The sequence below is a fragment of the Podarcis bocagei genome (assembly GCF_964188305.1).
Source record: "Podarcis bocagei genome assembly, chromosome: 1".
Lineage (NCBI taxonomy): Eukaryota > Metazoa > Chordata > Lepidosauria > Squamata > Lacertidae > Podarcis > Podarcis bocagei.
Window position 1 is genome coordinate 50761692 of NC_138125.1, and position 23480 is coordinate 50785171.

The following is a 23480-nucleotide window of genomic DNA, read 5'->3' on the forward strand; positions in this document are numbered from 1 at the left end:
AAAGCATTTGTGCATTACTTATACAAAAACCAGTATATGTCAGTTTGGCCAGAACCTCCCATTGGTTCATCTGCTGATGAAGGCATATGTGGCAAGCCTCCAAGTCTTATGGATAGCTCCCATCCCTAGGACAATAACCAAGCTTCCCAAGCCCACAGATCAGCATAGCATCAAAGCAAGCCAATTTGCATATCAAAGTAAGTGTATAAACATATATGAGCTCATTCTTGCAGCAACTACCAATTAATCCCAAGTTTATCTTGACTACCAAGATGGAGTTCACAGGCCTTCCGGAACATTATCCCCCTTTGGTTCTACACAACATGTTAGGATGCACTAAGAGGTTTTCTATATAACTGTTTTATAACAGAGATATATCTTTCTTGGCTGCCTTTAAAATTGTGTGGATTTGTCATGACTTGCATGCGTCTTTTAAAATTGAACTCATACAAGAAAAAATAATGCCAATTCCTTCCACTCCTCCTACTAGTTGCTTCAGAGAACTAACACTGAGGGGATGGAGTGGAATAACTGCAAAATTCTGTGTAGTAATAATAGGTTTCATCATAATCCCAAAGCAATTCTTAAACTAGAGGTTAAAATATTGGAAACAAATATGAACATCACATCTTAGCATAGGATTGTAATGGATTCTACAAAAGCTGCTAAGATAGTCTTGCCTCTGCAGAAGAAAGTTCATATGAAACTTTCTTTGATAATGAAGATGAATTGACAATAATAAACCTAGGCTGCTGGTGAGCTAATAATCCTAGGGTGGTAGCCAAGCAGAGTAAATGCTTCTTTTATAAGAATCTGGCAAATTGCCCCACTGTCTGTCTGCATATTCTGTTTCTTTTGAGGAATGCTGCATATTAATATTTCCAAATTGCCTTAGGAAACAAGAGCATCCCTGATCTGAAAGGTAGAGCAGAAATTATAGTCTGCCCTCTGTGTCTGGGCCAGCTATTTCAAGCTGAAGCAACAGTTGTAGACAAATTCCTAGCAACTGTAGCTCTGTGAGATTTGGGAATAAATGGAGTAATCCCTTCTAACTTTTTACCAAGGACTATTTTGCTACATTTAAAACAATCCTTTAAAAAATAAGATTTTTAGAATACATTCTTATCACAGCTTTCTGTGAATAACTTAGAAGAATGAATCTTTAAATATTCTAAGTAAGATTTTTATGTTGAACCATCAGCCAAATCATCAAATTTACAGAGAGTTGATCTGTTGCATCAAAAAACCCCAAAAGAGCCTTGTGGCACCTGAAAGACTAACAAGTTGTTATGATGTAAGCTTTTGTGAACCACAATCCATATTAGCAGATGAATGAAGTGTCATCCTGACCTCAACCCACCCCCTAAAAAACTCAGGTCAGGATAAACCCTGATGGTATAAACTGTAGTCCTCAAAAACATATGCCATAAGAAACTTGTTAGTCTAAGATGCCCCACATCATTTTGTTATACTTAAAAAAAATAGCCAGTTTACTTTGCTGATTCGACTAGAAAGCAGAGCTTAACTATTGCCTAATTAAATGCTCAATAGCATTAATTAATACACAAGCTAAAAATAGAGTATGACAGGAAAGCTTTTGTGCTGTTTCCCAGGTTGATGCAAATGGTTTTGACTTTGCAGAATTGCAGCTAAAATAATTAATCAACATTCTGTGTAAAAAGGAGCTTGAACAAATGAATAGAAAAGACAAAAGCAATACTTCCATTATGTTATTCCAGGTGTTGTGGTAGCTGTTGAATGACCAGAAACTTGAATTTAATTATTAAGTAATTTAATTTAAAATCAGTAAATCATCATTGTACATTTCAGCATACATAAAAAAATTAAAGCACTGAACAAAAATGGTTATTAAAATGATACCTTGATTTCGTCTATTTCATCTGGCACTATCTTGTATGCAGATACAGTCCCGCCTAACCTGAAATTTGGAAAAGAAAATATTCTCAAAATCCAGTAACAGTATGGAATAAACAAATTGATGCTAACCACATAAGCCCATCTCTATGGTTCATTTCTGGGAGCAAACTGCGCTAAGATACCCAAGAAGCTTATGCATTGCCGCAACAGTGCACACTGGCATGCTAGACAAAACATCTGAAGTTGGTACATTAGCTAACATGGTGGACATTTGCATACATGAGGTTTAAAGAAGCTCTTGTTTTAAATGTGCTTGCGATTTTTATTTGCATGTTACAAATGTCTCATCTCTAGTTTCTCTTCTGCATGAGCAAGGATCAAATGTTTACAAAACAAAACTTCAGTAAAGGACTTCTAATGGTTACAAAGTCATCCCTAGACTCAGGTGGGTAGCTGTGTTGGTCTGATGCAGTCGAAATAAATAAAAAATTTAAAAAATTGCCCAGTAGCACCTTAGAAACCAACTAAGTTTGTTCTGGGTATAAGCTTTTGTGTGCATGCACACCGCCTTCAGCCTCCCTCCCAGCCGTAGGGCGGGCTGAGTGGGAGGAGGCAAGCAGACTACGGAGGGCCTGCTGCTCGCCACTGCGAGGAGCTGCAACTGCCAGAGCATGTATGGTGGCAAGTACCGTATCAATTTCTATATTTAATTGCTATATTCCATGTAGAAGACTGGCGTGCTCTGGTCCATGGGGTCATGAAGAGTCAGACACGATATAAGACGACCCACGTTTTTAAACTTAAAAAATTGGGGGGGGGGGAGCTCATCTTATACACAGAAAAGTACGGTATATAGAGGTCTATACGGTAGTAGAAAAAGCTTATTATGGTCACAAACCAATAAAATTCAGTACAGAATGAAGCATACATTTCAATTGAAACATATTACAACAGCTAAAATATTCCAGCAGTTAAAACAAGTACAAATACTTATACGTTCTTATCCTGCTAGGTGCCAGCAATTTCCCCCCTGATCTGCATTAATATTAGATATTACCGGAAGAAAAGAGCTGCAGAGATAAAAATGGAATTTACTAATACGTGCCCTTGAAAAAAAGAGTAGTAAATTACTACGGGGGCACTAACAAATCACTTTGAAACTCCCACTTGTTTATTTTCGTGCAAGTGGTAAGTTATTTTTCTGAAAGTTTTCAAGAATCTGTCAATTCTTCAACCACCTCTTCAACCACCTCCAGTGTGGCATTTGTAACTTCTGGTGATATTATTGATCTGACTGCCCAGCTCAAACCTGGCAAAGCCTCTGACCCATATTCTATACTACCTGATCTCTTCAGAATCTCATCCAAAATGGTGGGCTCCTCTACTCTCAGTTCTTTTACTTCTATTAACAAAACTGGAAAGACCCCTGACATTAGGAGCAAAGCAATTATAGTTTCTATTTGAAAAGAAGGTGTTAGGACTAATCCATCTAATTACCATCACATCAGCCTTCTTTCAGTTATTGGGAAACTTTATGTCAGGTTTTTTAAATGTAAGCTTTTATCTTGTATAGAGACTAATAGCATCACTGGTGAAAAACAGATTGGGTTCAAAGCTAGTCATTCAACCTTAGACCATTGCAGTGTATTAACTCCTCTGGCAGAGGAATACACTGGTGGTAAGCTTTTCACTGCTTTTATTGATCTGAAGTCTGTCTTGATTTGTTCTTAAGGAAATTGCTAAAAATTGCATAATTACACAGTGTAATTGATAGCCCAGGTAAAATCTAGGAATCAATTCCACAATCTGACCCTACACATATTGGATTTTATGTGCATACACTATATTCAAAAGTTAGGCCAACATGAGAACATCTAGTGGCTTGGAAACACTGTCATTCCCTCTTCCCAACACACCAGCAGGAAATATCAGAATACCATCAGTGGTGGTTACATTTTGTTGCAACTCCCCATGTGAAATACCATATTTTTTCGTGTATAAGACTAGGTTTTTCCCCTTTAAAAGTAATGTCAAAAATTAGGGGGTGTCTTATACTCTGGGCCATCTTCCCCCATTTTCTTAAATTTGAGTCCCCCAAAATAGGGGGCATCTTATACATGGGGGTGTCTTATAGATCCCTCTTACAATGTAGATTACGTATACACCAGTATATAATTACATACCTTCTGAACAAATTTCTGTTAATAAGAGTGGCCTACAGGAAGTAAGTCCTCATGTACTAGACACTCTATATCACTGATACAAGAGCCAACTTCAATTTAAAAAATAACTCCAAAATTGGGTAACATATTTTTTTTCAATCTTGTGGCCTATATTACAAACAAAGACCCATCTTTGTTAGTTTATTCTCAAAACCCACAATAAAGTAAATCAAGACCAACAGGAGTCACAAAATAGTTACCAAGCTTCTTTATGGGCTAACACCTTTGTTTTGTGTGTCACTTTGAGTGTCACTCTCGCAAGTTAGCTACACATACTGATTGTTGCATGAAACGTGTAACATTAGTGCTTTTCAAAATAAACATGCAATATGTGGGCACTACACACACTGCTTCTAGAAATTGGCGAAGTCTAAGAAAATTGTCAGACACTCAAATTAAATCTTTCATTGACCCAAATTCTGTTACAGGAACACCTTTTCAATGCTCCGACACCATATGTATTGATCTGAGGTGAGAAAGATTTCCAATACTGTGCAATCCAGTTAAAAAGGAGTAAATCAGTGCATAAAGATTACAGCTTCTGAAAGTAATCTGATAAAGCTTCAGGTTGGCTGTTTCTAAAAACTAGCTGTTTCTTATCTAACCATGTCCTTTTTTCAAATCAGGGTTAGGGAGCAAGAGTTAAATCGACATTTAAGTCTTGGATTTTGGGTGTGCAGAGCAAAACTTGCGCTCCTCATCTATTTGGTATTTTTTTAGCCAAACTGTATGGCTACATAATAGCCTTCCCCATCCTGGGAATACAACTCCCATCATTACAGACCATTGGTCATGCTGACTGGGGCTGATGGAATTTGTAGTTCAAGATATATGTAAGGCTGGGGACGGCTGTACTACTCTATGATCAACTGTGGATTTAGTTCCAGCTTACTACATCTTTGTCTTAGGATCAGCAGCTTTCTCCTCTTGCTTGCTAACTTCAGGAGAAATGACAAAGAGCTGCTAGAACTTATCTAGGTGAGCTAGAAAGCTTCAGTAACATCTTAATAGTACCTTAATACTACTATAGAAAGCTATTACTGACCAGTTTAGCAAAGTTGTTGCACACATTTCTAAAAATAATGCTAGTAACAGGCACTATACTTCTAAAGATATAAAAAAGCTTTGCCAAATTTTATTTAAAGAACTCATTTTATACAGAGATAGTATGAACAAATCAAAGAACACATTTGGGAAGAATGTGCCTTGCTGTTTGTGGTCTGTCATCCCAAACTACAGAATATGGAAAATAAAATATTTTATCATTTTGATTTCTTCCACATCAGGTCTTTTGTTGTTGAATATACAGAATGCCTTGGTATGTGTTGAATTGTGTTGTACAACAGTCATGAATAACTGAAGTATTGAAATAGTAAAGCTTTACTCCCTATTGCCACCCATGTTTAGAGAAGCATTTAGTATGAAATCAGATTTCAAATAAAATTATAGTTGTTTTGGGACTGTGGTCCATATTGCTCTGTTAATGTAATTTCATTATATACAATTTTATGTTTAGAAAATTGCAATAAACTAAACCACTTTTAAAACCTTAATAAATGAGTCAGCTGAATTCAGTGAAGCAATCTAAAAATAACTCCATCTAGCCTAGTTGTTGTTATTTGCAGAAGTGCTCAGATGCCACTTTAATTAACATGATCTTTTGCTCAGTAGATAATAATATTCAAATAATACAATATCTTTCATTGCCATCCAAAAACTAATTATTAAAATTGAGTGTTTCCCTCCTAAAGCACACACTACTCACATTTTATCAGATCCATCATGCATGTGCTCTACTTTCTCATGGGTTATATTCATTTTTTTTTTTTGTGGGGGATGCTGTTTATGTTCAGAGTTATAGGTATCTTATGTTGGCTAATAGTCCACAATCTAGAACACTGGAAGTGAAAGCTGATGTCTTAACAGATGTACCCTGTGATCAGTAATGATGTGCAACACCACAAGTGATACTTGCTTACAACCTACCCTCCATGCACCCACACTTTTCCTTTTAGGGTTTTTAAGGCCCAAATTGAGAAGGGGATGATGAAGTGCTTGCAATAGAGCAAAAGTGACCCACATTGTTCCAGTCCTACATTGCCTTATGAAGCACCTAGGTCTAACTGTATTGCTAGAAGTATACTCCCGTCAGTTGACCCATGTTTGTTTGTTTATTGCTTACATCAGCAGTTAGCAGGATAGGTTATAGTGGGAAGAAACTTTATTCTAGCTCCATCCTTATGCAGGCTCACCAGTAGAGATATATTAAGTTAGCCATGTTCATTGCTTCATGTATTCACCCTGAGACAAGTTGTCTCTGTTCTGCTGCAGTTTGGTTGCTGCCAAATACATTATTCTTCTCACTGTCCACACCATGGGCAGAATCTTAATTATTTTGAGGCATAATTATTGCATTTACTACAGGATTTCACAGCCTTCTCTGCATTTCCCCCTTACTCACTGCCTTTGAAGTGCTTTGTGCTTCTTTAAAGTATGTGTGTGTTTTGTCATTGTATTTTCATAGCAAATGAAGTAACTAATTACCAATCAATTAGCCATCTCCCCACAGAGATTCTTTGTGTACATGTGTACCTTTCAAAAATCGGTGCTTCTCTCTACACAGATCTATTTGTGTTCATTTGAAAAGCATTTTTCCCTTTAGCTGCTCACTAGTCTGTTACATCCTGTAGTGACTTGCTGACAAGGGGAAATGAGGTCACCCGGGAAGATTATTCTCTGTGGTAAAGGGTAGGGAGCAAGTGTGAAGGATGGCAGTGTGGGGGATGGGAGAAGAAGAGAGAAAGCAGGGAAGCTGCTAGCCAAGCCTAGTGGCTGGCACAAGGGGAAGAGGGAAGCTAGACACTGAGAGGCAAAATGTGGGACAGAGGTGGACCCTTGAGGCGCTAAAGGCAGGGGCAAACAGTTACCGGGGTGGGGGGTGGGGAGCCTCCATCTGAAGCTCCAGAAGAGAAAAAGGGGACTGAGAAAATTTCTCTCAGTTTTGAAAAAATGTACAGTTGCATACAGGGCAAGTCTATAAATGTCTATTCATAAGTAAGTAAATATTAAACAGTTTCATTAATACATCTTCTTATAATTACGCAATAAGATTATTCCTGGTTTTTACTGCAGCAGCCGATAAGACTTCCACCCAAGAGCTTCCAACCCCAAAAGTCCTATGACATGAGCAACAGCTGCAAAAATATTTTTTTTCATTCTCCGATATGAGTAAAGAAGCATGCTTAGCTCAGAAATTTTATCCATTGATAAAGAAGTCTTGGATATTAACTGTCCATCATTCCAACAAAGGGGCACTACAATTAAATTAACTGGGCTTACTTCCAGGTAAGGGTCTAAGATTGCAGCCTTAGTCTGTATGTTTACTTAAAAAGAAAATCCAAAAGAGATTAGAGAGGCTTTCTCCATAGTAAACATACACAGCATTGTATTCTTTGAAATGCTGTTTTTGCGACTTCTCAACAATCTTCAGTTTCTTCATTGGGAGTCTTGAAAGTTTGATGTTTCAATTCCCCCCCCCCCGTAGCCTTATGATATGTAGAAATCCAATGGATAAAGCTTTCCTAGCAGGAATACGCAGTAATGGGAGCAATTCACCTGCTGGTTTTTTACCCCGTCATGCACCCAGCTGTTAGCACCCAGCCAGGGAAAACTAGAAATCCTGCATATGCTATATCATATTCACAGCCTTCCCATTCCCTTCACTTTATAGTGTAAAAGAGGACAGTGATACCTCGGGTTGCGAATGTGATCCATGTGGGAGGCACGTTCGCAACCCACAGCGATGTGTCTGCGCACACACATGACGCAATTCAGCACTTCTGTGCATGAGGTCATTTTGCAGTTCTGCGCATGCACAAGTGCCGAAACCCAGAAGTCACCCATTCTGGTACTTCCGGGTTCGGCGCGGTCCGCAACCCGCAGCGTTCGTAACTCGAGGTATAACTGTACTTTAAAGACACTGCTAACAGCATCATTGACTACTGTTCTGATGGTATTTGGAGTAAAAACCCAATCTTATATATGAGATTTACATGTATAATCTTACATGTTTACTCAGAATATGTTTCACTGGGTTCAATGTAGCTTGCATCCAAGTAAATGTTCATAGCTTACAGCAGTAATTTCTGCACCCATTTGTTTTTGTCATAATTATCCGCTATCCCTACATAGGGTTTTTGTGTGTGGCAGTACAGTAAGATGGAATGTCATGAACAAGAAGAACAGCAGAATATTCATTCACTACCATGTTGAGATTTCCAGCAGAAGGCACACTGCAAGACATCTGGGATTGATTTGGAACTTGAGTTGCTTGTTGCAAATAAAACACGATGAATGGTATAGTGCTGTAGTTGAAAAGAAGTGATATGTGGAAGGGTTTTGCATCCTCTTCCAGGTCATCACGTCTTTCCTTCAAATTCCACTTTTCCCACACCACTTCACAACAGAAAAATATATACGGACTAAGGTTTCACAGCTCAGCTGTCAAACTTCCTATTTTATGTAAGTCCCTGTGAACACCTTTTATAGGGGAAGAGGTATTGCCCTACAAATGCACTGGAATGTAAAAAATGAAGCAATCCATGTCTTCTCAAAGTCTGGATGTTCACTGGCCTCACGCTGCAAAGATATGCCTTTTCTTGTTGCCTCATTAAAATCTATGAAACAGAGTTTCAAATCATTAGTCATAATGGTGCTATGAAACAGAGCTACATGCACCACACCCCAAGTACCACTCCTGCATCAGAGGAGACCCTCATCTCCCACTATTTAACTCATCCTGTAGCAAGAAATAGGCATGGTTGACTCACAGGAAGATTCCTCTGACAATGCAGCAAGGCTTAGCTACTTCATAAGGCAAAACAGGAAAAGGACAAAATGAGACATATTTGGTGATCCCAAGCATTTACTTCATCCTTCCTATTTGGATTTGTGCTTAAAAGACCAAGAAAAACTGTAGATTCATGAAGGGTAAGTTATTTAAGTACAATTTGTGATGTTGCACAACATCATTGCTGATCACGGGCTGTATCTGCATGCAAATCATTCTTAGCTTTGAATTTCACACATTGTGGAGCTTGAGCAAACATGAGAAAACTGACAAGTTTTTTATCATTGATTTCTGTGGTTTTTGGAAAGGAAACATATGAAAATGTTGGGTTCCGTTAAATGTTTCAGTGTTTAGGGGGAGTGGGGGCATTTGATGGCATATGTGTTGGAGAGGTCAGGGAGTGTGTGGTTGCAGGAGGCAGGTGCCCATGGGCCTCCAAAGTTGGCAACCTTCCCTTATCTAACCACTCCACGACAGTGTCATATGCATAACTAAAGGGATAGGCATTGCATATGAAATCCACTAGGGGACTCTCCCCAGTAAACAATGAATTAACAGCACTTTTACTGTGTGTTCACTGCATTAAATACTGTATCTTTCCATGTATAAGACAACTTTTTTCTTAACATTTTTAATGATAAATTGGGTTAATATGGTAAGTATAGGTGTCATCTTATACACGGGAAAATATGTTAGTTGGATTCTTAATTCAAAACACAGAAGGTGTTTATAGAAAAACACAGTGCCAGCATTTATTATACTTATCATATACTTTATACAGTGTATACATATTCGCAGACTTAAATATTATGTATATATAATCTTGATTATACTAAGAGATGTGAATAAAAATAAATCAAATTAGAATTTATTCCAATCCACAGTTTAGAATAATGTTTGCTTTTCAACAACAGCAGACATATAGGCTAAAGTGCATTTGTGGTGATCCAGACCACCACCTACTACCTTGATGAACCTTGATGTTTCCCCCACACATCACCAGCACACTTTGGAGATCAGTTGTTTTAGTTCAGTTAACCCTGTGCATGCAACATTTTGTTTGATTATATATATAAAATCATTACAATAAACTTAAAGACCTTAGTTCTTTCAAGAGGAGATGTGGAGATCCTGTGGCCCTCCAAATGTTGCTAGATAAACTGTATTCAGCCCCAGCACGGCCAGTGGCCAGGAAAGTTCTTTCACTCATAACTTGAGCTGAGCAACAATATGGTCAAGCTGAGACAATATTCTTCCTGATCTTGACCCTACATATTGGGGCGGCAGTGGGGGTACTCCTTTCTACTTCACCTAACTGGTGTGCTCTGACAACACTAAATATCCATATATGGGTCAAAGTAGTATGTGCATGACTACAATAAGCCCAAATATATTTCAATATGCATTATGTCAGTAGCAAGATCCCACTAACAATTCAGTAGTCAATCATCTATTTTAAATAGCTAGTTTAAAATATAGTCACACATGGATGTCCAAAGCAGTTTGGAGGCAGAGCACAGCAATCTTGTTCCCCATAAGGGATATTCCGGGTATAAACACACCCAATATATGCTTACGCAATTTTAAGCAAGGGAATTGCCTGCATGCATTTTTCCCCAAGCAAGAGGCAGTATTTCAAGCAGTACACAATTCTTTGGGTGGGCAGGATTCATATTGGGTAAATCTATTATGATCCTATTTGGAAAAATTATCCTATTTTACTATTAGAAACCACTTTATTCCAATGTACGTCAAAAGTACAACCTAGAGTGGCTGGGATTTTTTATTCCCTGTAAAAAAAATGGTGTTGGCCCACAAGAAAATTCCAAAATCCATTTTAGGTCAATACTAGGCCAACCAAGGGGATGCGGGTGGCGCTGTGGGTTAAACCACGGAGCCTAGGACTTGCCGATCAGAAGGTCGGCGGTTCGAATCCCCGCGACGGGGTGAGCTCCCGTTGTTCAGTCCCTGCTCCTGCCAACCTAGCAGTTCGAAAGCACGTCAAAGTACAAGTAGATAAATAGGTACCGCTCCGGTGGGAAGGTAAATGGCGTTTCCGTGCACTGCTCTGGTTCCCCAGAAGCGGCTTAGTCATGCTGGCCACATGACCCGGAAGCTGTACTCCAGCTCCCTCGGCCAATAAAGCGAGATGAGTGCCGCAACCCCAGAGTCGGCCACGACTGGACCTAATAGTCAGGGGTCCCTTTACCTTTACCTTAGGCCAATCAAAATATCACAATATAGTGAGCAATCTTCCAAGTTCTCCAGAACCTTGTTGGCTAGCTGATAAACTGATTGGAGACTTATAATTAAGCAGTATATAAATGAATATATAAATAACAGAGCAATGCAGGGGGAGAAGAAAATATTTTTAGCTGATGTTGAAACCATACATGTAGTCATAATCTTAAAACTATGATTTCCATTTTAAGACTGTGGCCATATAACCGTTTTCCTGCCTTCAACATCAACCAAAAAATAATAAAAATCATTCCACCAACCCACATTATTCGTAGTTCACTGTAATAGGTAGACAGATATCCAGAGTTTTGTCTCTGAACGAACATCCAGGAGTTAAGCTCTTTACACATGGCCCCTCTAATTGGAATTGACAAGGACTTTCATAATCTAAGTTCTGAGCATTAGGGAGGTGGATTTGTCCTCTAAGTAAAAGTCTCATTGGCCACCTAGACTACCAACATCAAAAATGAAGATTTCTTCTCTACTGGACAAAATGGCATGCTGTCTTAAGAAAGAAGCCTGTTTATCTAGCCACAAGCTCCCGCAAGTGAGACTTTATCCCCAATCCTTGCCTTCTTAGAAACATATTTATTTATTTACTTCATGTGCCACCCTTTCTTCACAAGGAACCCAGGGTGGCTAACAATATAAAACTGCATAAAGCACTTACAGTACAAAATAAAACCAATCAAGAACAAAATAACACAATGGGGAATTCAATATAGTGCTATTGCAATTGTTCTGTCAATGCAAGTTTTTCAGTTTGCCAGATGGAAGGATCAACCCTCTCCCAGCCCCATCCTGAGCAGGAGAAGACGGGGGAGAAACCCAGTTGCACTAACATAACTTCTTGACTATAACAGCCTATCTCTCCTGTTGATCATTGACAGCAGATGGAAGGATATTGGGCAAGATGTTCTATCAGGTACTTAGGCTGTAAGTTGTTTAGGGCTTTATATACTTGTAACAAAACCTTGAATCAGGCCCAGTAACTGAGAGGCAGCCAGGGCAGTACTTTAGGAATTGGAGTGACATGATTTTTCCTTGTTTCCCAAAAGCAACCGAGTTGCAATATTCTGTATTGGCTGCAGTTCCCCTTCTTCAAGGGCAGCACCATGTAGAATGTGTAACAGTAATCTCTCTGCAGGATGTTATCAGAGCATAGATTACTGAGCCCAAGTTTTTTTAATCCATGAACAGTTGGATGATCAGGAATTCAAGTATGCTCTTTCTCAGAAACCCATTTAGTACAGCAAACTATGCACATGCTTTGTCCTCTGAGATTCTGTTCAATCAGGAAACGTACAACATATAGCTAAATTAGACTGATTTTACTGATTTTATTTCCATGCATAAGTGTATACAGTATATGTATGTGACTGTCACCTTTGCTTTTTCCTTCTTTCCCTTTCCAACAAAATTATTTATATTTTGACATTTGGCTTCCTTGGTTTTAAAAGGCAATTCTTTTGAATTTCTCATTGGAATTTTCACCACATGTGTCTTAAGGATATTTCACAAGGTTTTGTTAGGTTCTATATCCATTGGGTTTTGGGAACATAAATCTAGAGCTTCTCTTTTTACTTTTTCCTGCAGATGGACTAAAGGGAAAGATCCTGGGCAAAAAGCTTAGAAATTCTTCAAGGAGCTGGGCAGACTAGGCTGTGACAGGAAGTTCACCAACACTCTCTTTTTTAAGGGGGGGCGTGTACAAAAAGGAAAACCCTATTTCATTACTGTCATCCATCATATTCACATAGAAGGTTTATTAGCTGACAGTTTTAAAGAATTGAACAAAGTAAATTTATTGGAAGAAAATGTCCATGCTCATATTGGGTGCCCTCCAAGCAATGCACTACAATCACATGTGTCACAGCAAAGGACCTACTCATAACCAAAACTAGCTATAATGCCGTTCTAATCTACTTTCTTTGATCAAAACATGCAAATTTAGGATTTCAAAACTGGACTTCCCCAGCTCAATTTTCACCTCTTAGCAACTTTATAGCATTAGCCTCTCGCTCTCTTATTTTTTATTAAAATAATAAATATAAATATAAATATGGAGCAGATAGCCCCGCAACAAAGACTAAGCACATTCAGTAACCATGAGATGTTGACTAACTGTTGTGGGAGGAGGGGGGAAGGAGAAGGCACTGGGATGGCTGTAATGGTGTATCCTGGAAGAAAGCACGGCTGTTGGGTACTCTGAATTCCCAGGTAGTGAGGATATACTGAAGGGGTGAAGGTCAGGATGACCAATGGAGAGCCAGACCAGAGCCAGGCTAAGAACCTCTGAAGCCATATTATAGAGCCATCTAAAAGCTAAAAGCATAAAGCCATTTTAGAAAGCTAAAGACTATTTCTCTTTCTCCTGTTTGCCACTTTGCCACCTTTTGCAGAGGCAGCAAGCATGCAAGCTTGTGGTTAGGATATTTTGCAGGTGCAGCTAGCTTGCAAGGATGTGGTTAGGGTAGCTTGCACCTGAGGTTAAGCCATTTCTGAGAAACGACCCCTGACAAAGGCAAGTAGCAGGATGTTTGCTGACCACCGGGCTCCAGATATAACTCTTAAGTGAGAAGGTGCTAAACCACACGACTCGCTTCGGCACATTTCTAGGAAGCAGGGGTTCAGGGGTATTTCCTGGAACTAGTAAATAGGTTAAGCAGTTTATAAGCTTCTGGTGCCATCTAGTGGATAGGGCAAGCTTGGAACCAAACACGGCAGCCACCAATCTGATTGGTTGAGCTTTAATGAATATGCATCAAAGACCATAGGAAATTGTCAATCATTGGCTAAAGGGATGCCAAGGGGCTGAACTGTGCTTTGCAAAAAGGTATATAAGTTAGCTGCCCCTAAGGAGGGGTGGGCATTTTTCTCATTTTCCTAAATGCACCCACATTTGCTTTTTGTCTGACAAAATCCAAATAAAAAAACTTTTTCTTTAAGAAACTTTGCTGCCTGGTTTTTACATTCCTGGTCTAGATACCGAAGTCCCTTTCATTTCTGCAACCTTTATTGTAGGTTCCATTTACAGGGCTTTAGTGCTCAAGCCCATGAGCACAGACTCCATATTTCAATGTTTCCCACATGATTGTGAATTTGAAGCCTTCTGTTCACAGAAATCATTGAGTTAACTGTGAAACATTGGGAAAGCCACCCACAGTTCTAGCCCTCAAAATCATTTTCTGGGTCATCAAGTGCTTGGTGCATTCTACATTACTCCCCAAATGTGACACTGGACATAAGGTAAATCCTTATTTAAGATTGCTCACAGTTGGATTCCTGCCAGCCCTCAAGCCTTCCCTGTAGCTGATTACCCTTCTAGTCAGCTGCACTCTGCAGTGTGACTGGACGGAGGAAAGAATTGTTTAAAAGATTGAATGTTACGGGAGGGGAGGGAGAGTACACAGGAAGACAGAATGTTCAGGATTTGTTTGTTAAAACAGTTGGTGGGTTTTGGACTAGGAGAAAGAGTTGAGAAATTTCTTGGGTTCTTAACCTGGAGCACCACTTTAGCTAATGGGGCCTCCTGCTGCTGCCGCGCCACCGGAGCACGATTTCTGTTCTCATCCTGAAGCAAAGTTCTTAACCTGAAGCACTACTTCTGGGTTAGCGGAGTCTGTAAACTGAAGCGTATGTAACCTGAAGCGTATGTAACCCGAGGTACCACTGTACTTGTGATTCCCAGCAAGTGGCCTTCAGAGATACCATTCAGAGGCATTCTGCCTCTAATACTGGAGATAGTAAATAGCCATCATAGCAAGTAGTCATTCATGTCCTTATCCTCCATGAAATTATCTAATCTCCCCTTTTAAAACAATCAAACTTTGAGGCAACCACTATGTCTTGTGAGGGTGAATTCCATAGTCTATGAGGAAGTATTTGCATTGAATCTTCCAGCATTTAGCTTCATGGGATGGCCCTGGGATCTAGTATTATGAGGGGGAGAAAAACTACTCTCATTCTCAGCCCCATGCATATTATACACATCTATCATTCCCTGGCCCCCCATCACCTTTTCTCTAAACAAAAAAGATACAAATATTGTAGTTTTTCCTCAAAGGGGGAGTTGTTCTATTCCCTTGATCATTTTTGTTGCCCTTTTCTAAACCTTTTCCAGCTTTGCAATATCCTTTTTTTGCGGTGAGGTTGAACTTATCTGAGAATATAGCAATGGGCAGCTGGGTTTCTAATTCTTAGTTTCAATATATATTTAAAAAAGCATTTAAACTGCTTCCAAATCTGGACAGAATCTTAAAATTGTGCAAAAAAAAAAAAAAATGCTTGCATATTTACAGCATGGTGGAGCAATTTTTGTCTGCTCCATCTGATTGGTAATTTATCTATGGATGTCACACATTAAATCCAACAGACAGGAATGTCAGCTAGGTTTAAGGAAAATGTGCTCAGTGACTTTGAAAGTTCCCACTGGGGCATCAGATGCTTGACCGGCCAGCTCATTAAACATGATAAAGATCTGAAGCTTCATGAGGGGAGAAATATGCAGAACTTGAAAAAAAAATCCCCATAAAACATTCCAACTCTCATTGTTTAGACAAAGAAGAATGCTTTTTAAAAGCCATTTTGAGATACAGTTGGTGGGCTGATGACTCCCTAAAGTGCAGCTATTTATTACAATGGGGACTAGGTAATAAATTATGTTCCTTGCTTCAACTTAAAGACAGTGCTTTTTTATACAGGGATGGATATTTTCAAAGCAAGTACTCCTTTGGGAAGGGCACAAAAATATGTAGCAGTACAGCAATCAATGAATTATCGCAGAATTATTTCTCCCTTCCTTCAGTAAACCCTACTCTACTTGGCAAGAAAAACATTTCTGTAAGAGTGATTTGCCTCCTCTAACCAGATCAATTATTCTGGTTTTTTTTTCATAAACACTACACATAACACCTTTTCATAACACTTTGCATTACTGACCCTATTCCACACTCTATTTCATTATTCCAATCAAGCATATCAGTTCAGCAACTTTACTTCATTACTTGAACAATGAAGACAACTATGCATATGTAAACTACAATGTGTGTATACACAAACTACAAAACGGAAACAACCTCTAATTCAACTAACTGTGTGGTGATTGCTGCAACTTGAATGGATAGTGTGTGAAACTCAGCCACCGTGTATAGTCACTGGATTGTGGAGCATGTGCATGAATCAACAGTCATATGAACATAGGAAGAGCTGGCTGGATCAAGCCAATGGCCCATCTAATTCAGCACCCTGTTTTCACAATGGCCACCCAGATGCCTGTGGGAAAGCAACAAGGAGGACGTGAGCACAAGAGCACCCTTCTCTCCTGAGGCTTCCAGCAACTGACATTCAGAGGCATTACTGCATCCGATAGTGGAGGAAGAGCACAGCCATTGTGGCGAGTAGCCATTGGTAGACTTATTCTCCATTAATTTGTCCAATCCTCTTTTAAAACCATCCAGGGTGGTGGCCATCACTGCTTCCAATGGGAGCAAGTTCAATAATTTAACTATGCGTTATGTGAATAATTGGATGCGGGTGGCGCTGTGGGGTAAACCACAGAGCCTAGGACTTGCCGATCAGAAGGTCGGCGGTTCAAATCCCTGCGAAGGGGTGAGCTCCCGTTATTCAGTCCCTGCTCCTGCCAACCTAGAAGTTCGAAAGCACGTCAAAGTGCAAGTAGATAAATAGGTACTGCTCTGGCAGGAAGGTAAACGGCGTTTCCGTGCGCTGCTCTGGTTCGCCAGAAGCGGCTTAGTCATGCTGCCACATGACCCGGAAGCTGTATGCCGGCTCCCTTGGCCTATTTAGAGTGAGATGAGCGCCGCAACCCCAGAGTTGGCCATGACTGGACCTAATGGTCAGGGGTCCCTTTACCTTTACCTTATGTGAATAAGTACTTTTAAAAATCTGTCCTCAATCTTCCAACATTCAGCTTCATTAGATGCCTATGCGTTGCAGTTATGACAGAGGGAGAAAATAATTCCTCTGTCCACTTTCTTCACATCATGCATAACTTTATAAACTTTTATCATTTTGCCTCTTATTTGCCTTTTCTCTGAACTAAAATGTCCCAAACGCTGCAACCTTTCCTCATAGAGGAGTAGCTTCATCTCTTTGAACATCTTGGTTGACCTTTTCAGAACCTTTTCCAACTCTACAATATCCTTTTTGCAGTGCAGTGACCAGAAATATTTATAGTATTCCAAATACGGTCACCCCATAAGTTTTTGTAATTATTAAATAAAGGCTATGTTTATATACCGTCTTGATTTTCCTAATTCCAATTTATGTTCTATCTATCTTATTCCAGCATATTTACCCAGCACAAAATTGGTGACTTAGGAAAAAGCAAGTGTTAAGACAACAAGCTCAATGAAAGACCACAGTGAAGCTACTTTAAAAACTGGTATTTGGTCCCTATGGAAAACCTAGAGACAACTAGGTTACAAAAGGATAGGAAGCCCACAGAGCATCAAACTAAAGATAAAAAACATTCATTCAAAACCCACTATTTTAAAGCAGAGTTACTATTAATAGGCTTTAATGCAAATCACCATAATGGCAGTAGGCTGTTTTTTACCTTGAATATCTTTTTCAGAGCACAAAAAGCAATGCTATCCCTTGCAGCGGCAATCAAAGCCTCACTTGGTTTTTCTCCAAGCCCTATCACCTGACTTGAAATGCTTATTCATGCATATTACTATCCTGGATAAATGTCAAGGTGTGTTTCATAGCTGTAATGCTTCTTATTTTAAGCTGCCAAATGTGTATGCTTCCAAACTCACAATGATACTCTTCAAAGCTGATGAAATTTTGCTGGAGAAGTTTCTCTTTCCTCTGCAAACCAGCTACAGTTATAGTACCTGCCAAAGGACATCACATTTTTTTCCAATTCTGACTTCCCAATGTTTTGGTTTTCTGAATAACATAATTAATAAAAAGATTTCAAAACCTTATCTTGCAGTGTAGCATTTAGCAAGGAGTGAACTATCAGGCAAATCTTGCCCCCTATCACTACCATCTATAAACTACCACCACTAACCATCTCTCTACCAACTCCAATTCCCATATTTTATTCCTTCTTTCTATCATTTACAGCAGGCTTCCTTAACCTCGGCCCTCCAGATGTTTTTGGCCTACAACTCCCATGATCCATAGCTAGCAGGACCAGTGGTCAGGAATGATGGGAATTGTAGTCTCAAAACATCTGTAGGGCTGAGGTTGAGGAAGCCTGATTTACAGCATCTTCCAGGACTACGTGAAGAAGGAATCTGAAAAATGCACATTTTTCAGTGGGTTGTAGACTGTGGAGAAGTGACAAAGGGAATATAGAGTAGTTGTAAGGCAGCTATTCCACATGTTCATGTTTTTGCTCTTTTAGCTGTGTGACAAGAAGAGAAAGCTAAATAAGGCTACTTCCTATGCACTGATTGCCAAAAAGAAGTCCAAACCTATCCATTCTTAAGGAAATCAGCCCTGAGTGCTCACTGGAAGGACAGATCCTGAAGCTGAGGCTCCAATACTCTGGCCACCTCATGAGAAGAGAAGACTCCCTGGAAAAGACCCTGATGTGGGGAAAGATGGAGGGCACAAGGAGAAGGGGACGATAGAGGACGAGATGGTTGGACAGTGCTCTTGAAGCTACCAACTTGAGTTTGACCAAACTGCAGGAAACAGTGGAAGACAGGAGTGCCTGGCGTGTTCTGGTCCATGGGGTCACGAAGAGTTGGACACGACTAAACGACTAAACAACAACAAGGCTCTGTGGCCCCATAATCAGCTTCAAAAGACTGGGGAATTATCCAAAGCAGGTCCCCCCCTGCAGAAGTGGTGATAAATTTCACTGATAGCATGAGTGTAGAAGTAGAGATGCCCCACCTTTCCATATGTGATGGATGTTGGTTTTTCCTTAAAAAGGAAACTAAACTTTATAGGTTTTTCACAGCAGAAATTCTCTGAAATTGAGTTAAGTAAAAATAATAATGAAGTTCAAATTGTAAGGTAAGAGGGCTAAGGCAATTTGAGATTACCGAGTAAGGCATCATGAAAAATGAACTGCAAAATAAGTGCTATTTGGACTTTTGCTGCAACTAAAGGTGATTCTAAATACAGCTGAACTGATGTTAAAGCTGAAAGCTAGGAACTACTGGTGCCAGGGGAAATGTGAATTCTTCAAGTGTATTTTCCTTACAGAAATTCCTGGACTTTTATTTCTTACATTCCTGTGTTTTGAACAAATATTTCAGTATGTATTTATGTCCATTTTGTCTCATGTGCTTATTTTAATGATTTGTTTGGTACAGGGTTTCATATTATATAAACACAAAAAGAAGAAAACAATTGACCATTTTGTTTTACAGTATAAAAGACAATGTATGCAGAGACTAATCTGTTAACCTCCTAGAAGTAGTCTCCTGCTACAAACTCTTGGATTTAGAAGTAAAAAATAAATAAAAAATCTGGGTTTAATTTTCTCTCTCCCACAATTTCATTCCATAATTGTGTGTTTAAATTGACACTGAGGGAAAACCTGAAGAAGTTTACATTAAAAATAATTATAGGGAGAGATAGCTCCTTTTGTAAGATTTAACACGCATGCGCGCGCACACACACACACACACACACTCCTGAAAGGACCAATACTCCCCAAAAGGAGTCAACCAGTGAAGGCCAATGAAACCAAAAAGTATTTTATCCAAGAAATTAACACCTTCCTGAATTAACAAACCAAAATAAGGTCCATCAAAGTAGAAATAGCCACCAATTTTTAAAAGAAAGCTGCAACATTTTACCTATTTCTGTGTTAAAAGGTGTAAGTGAATAAATTGGCAGGAATTGGTTTAATTTCCAATTATTCAACTGTACTCCACATTATTATTTATCATATTTCTTACTTGCCTTCAACAAGATAGATATATATACAGTCATACCTCGGGTTGAAGTTGCTTCAGGTTGAGCGCTTTCGGGTTGTGTTCCGTAGCAAACCGGAAGTAATGGAACGCGTTACTTCCAGGTTTCGCTGCTCACGCATGCGCAGACAGTCAAAATGACGTCACGTGCATGCGCGGAAGCGGCAAATCGCGCCCCGGGTTGCGCTCGCTTCAGGATGTGAACAGGGCTCCAGAACAGATCCCGTTCGTTTCCAGAGGTACCACTGTATAGATATATAGATATATATAGATATATATATAATTTGTATAGCGCCCTTCATCTGTAGATCCAAATATTTCTTGAATGGAGGTCCTTTCCTCAAAGATGGTAGATATAGCTGCTCCTTTAATGGAAAAAGCCAGAATACTCTGACAAAGGCAAATTTGTAAACCAAAGCAATGCATTTCTTTAATCATCTAGATTTAGATAGGAATGCTTAAGCAATGCAGGATGACAGGAAACAAACAGGTTGCAAAATTGTTCTTGTGGTTTAGGGTGCTTTCAGAAGGAATCCCATGCCATTTAAAAAAAACAGCAACAATCACACACTGGCAAACTCAGGTTGTGCAATTACAGCTGATTTGGAGATTTTGCACAAAATAACCTTGCCTGCCCCACCAAAAAAACAGTCTTTTGTGGAGAAATCCACTGGAAAGTGTATGATAATGCTTGCTTGAGACAACAACACAAAGAAATCAGAATAAATTGCTCAGTTAATAGCAAGTGCCATCTAACCTCCACACAAAAAACTCAGGATGAATTCTCAACAAACAGGTTTTCTAGAAGCAACCTTAGTGTGTGACTAATGAGGAATCTGAGAACTCAGAAAACATCAAAAAAAATGCAATTTCTTCTTCTTACAAGTTACCAGGTGAGCAAAGAAGCGATTTCAATGAGACAGTTCTTAAGGGGCTTGAAAGCACACTGTAAAAGAGTACGCTGCACAACACTCAGGCTACATGAGGAGGCATAATGACCTAGTGGAGGCAAAATCAAAAAGATGTGCCTCTATGGAATTTTTAAAAGTTAAGAGGTTGTGATTTTCTGTTCATCCAGTTATGCCTGAAGGTGAGAGGCTGGAGGTCAGATATATTTCTGGAGAAATATAAGATATTACACACTAAGACTGTAGTAGGAGATTTCTTCCATTATATGCAGCAATCAAGAAAAGGCCTTCCATATACTGAAGTATAAGAAGAGCATATAATTAAGGTCTTCCGTGATACAAGGAAAGTGAACATCGACTGAGGGCACCATTTCACTGCAAATCAACAAAGCATCAGGTGAAATAGTTGCATTTAAGGGTAAAGGAGTGGGCTTTGATAAAGGTAGTCAGGGATCCTCAATCACAAAGACCACTGGGGGGGGGGGGCGCAACGACTTGGTGAGGACTTTGTCCTCTTCTTGGTCCCTGAATGATTGTTCTGATAAGTGGTAGAGGTGGAAAGGCATACAGAGTAACTATCAGCCAGCATGACTGTAATGCTACTTGCCTCCCTAATCTTTCTACCCATCTCTTTGCATTGCAGACAAAAATTAACATTCAGATCCATTACTTGACAGAAGATGGCCTGATTCATTGCCCACTCTATGTTGTCTATCTGCTGGTGTTGCTTGTCAAGCTATCCCTTCAGATGTCTTTCCAAGATGGATTTCAGCCTTTTTTCTGCCCACTGAAGATGTTGAACGCCTATTGGATAAGTTGTGGGAAGAGAGTGCCTCATTGTCAGCTCAGTGCTGTCTTCCCTGATTAACACGTGCTTATTCCTCAGTTGAGGGATGCAGGTGGCGCTGTGAGCTAAACCACAGAGCCTAGGACTTGCCGATCAGTAGGTCGGCGGTTCGGATCCCTGCGAAGGGGTGAGCTCCCGTTGCTCGGACCCTGCTCCTGTCAACCTAGCAGTTCGAAAGCATGTCAAAGTGCAAGTAGATAAATAGGTACCACTCCAGCGGGAAGGTAAACGGCGTTTCCATGCACTGCTCTGGTTCGCCAGAAGCGGCTTAGTCATGCTGGCCACATGACCCAGAAGCTGTATGCCGGCTGCCCTCGGCCAATAATGCGAGATGAGCGCCGCAACCCCAGAGTTGGTCACGACTGGACCTAATGGTCAGGGGTCCCTTTAAGAAGAAGAAGAAGAGTTTGGATTTGATATCCCGCTTTATCACTACCCGAAGGAGTCTCAAAGCGGCTAACATTCTCCTTTCCCTTCCTCCCCCACAACAAACACCCTGTGAGGCTGAGAGACTTCAGAGAAGTGTGACTAGCCCAAGGTCACCCAGCAGCTGCATGTGGGGGAGCAGAGATGTGAACCCGGTTCCCCAGATTACAAGTCCACCGCTCCTAACCACTACACCACACTGGCTCTCTTACCTTTACTACCAAAACGATAAGACCAGAGACAGACCTCAGACCATTGAGAGACAGGTTAGTTTTACCCTACTAATGGGTGCTGTAGTTGAGGCTCCTTCATTGCAGGGGGTTGGGCTAGATGACCCTCAGAGTCCCCTCCAACTCTATAATTCTATGATTCTATAATTCTGACTGCTTTTGACACTAAAAGACAGCATTTCTCCCCACCTGATGTTATCTCTGATTTTGGCATGGTGGTGCTTAGATCAGAGATCTTTCTAACTGACCCACAACTAGATGAGTGTGTTTTGCCCAAAATTGCTTTGGAGACAAATGGAGATGCCTGGTGGGTCAAATGTGGCTGAAAGGGCAGAAGTTCCAGACTGCTGGAATAATCTAAGGTTGAAAACTTACCTAGAATTAAGATACATTGTGCAAAGTAGGACCTGTTTCCAAGCAAACATACATGGGAATGTGCTGCATTCAGTTATTGGTTAAGCCCTAACGTTTACCAAACTTTCAGAGTAGGAATAAGTCAAGCATTTACTGGACCTTAAATAAGATCTGCTCAGTGATTTAGTTTCCTGTTTTATTGTATATGTGTGAAATGTTAATGGAACTGATTTTATTGTTGTGTAATGCCTTGCCGATCAGAAGGTCGGTGGTTCGAATCCCCGCGACGGGGTGAGCTCCCGTTGCTCGGTCCGTGCTCCTGCCAACCTAGCAGTTCGAAAGCACGTCAAAGTGCAAGTAGATAAATAGGTACCTCTCCGGCGGGAAGGTAAATGGCGTTTCCGTGCGCTGCTCTGGTTCGCCAGAAGCGGCTTAGTCATGCTGGCCACATGACCCGGAAGCTGTACACCGGCTCCCTCGGCCAATAAAGCGAGATGAGCGCCGCAACCCCAGAGTTGGCCACGACTGGACCTAATGGTCAGGGGTCCCTTTATCTTTACCGCCTTGAGACGTGTTAATGGCAGTGCATAGTTTTTAAGTAAGTAAGTAAGTAAGT

At 40.1% G+C, this 23480-nt stretch overlaps 1 protein-coding gene across 21 annotated transcripts in view; it reads right to left on the reverse strand.

The window, feature by feature from the left end:
- GPHN (gephyrin) overlaps nt 1-23480 on the reverse strand; it is a 246991-nt gene that overhangs the window by 183554 nt on the left and 39957 nt on the right. For all 21 annotated transcript variants that reach the window (XM_081164322.1, XM_081164303.1, XM_081164317.1 and 18 more), the window contains one exon: nt 1882-1939. In XM_081164322.1, coding sequence (XP_081020448.1) covers nt 1882-1939 — 58 coding nt within the window. Of the gene's footprint in view, nt 1-1881; nt 1940-23480 lie in introns of those variants that run through there.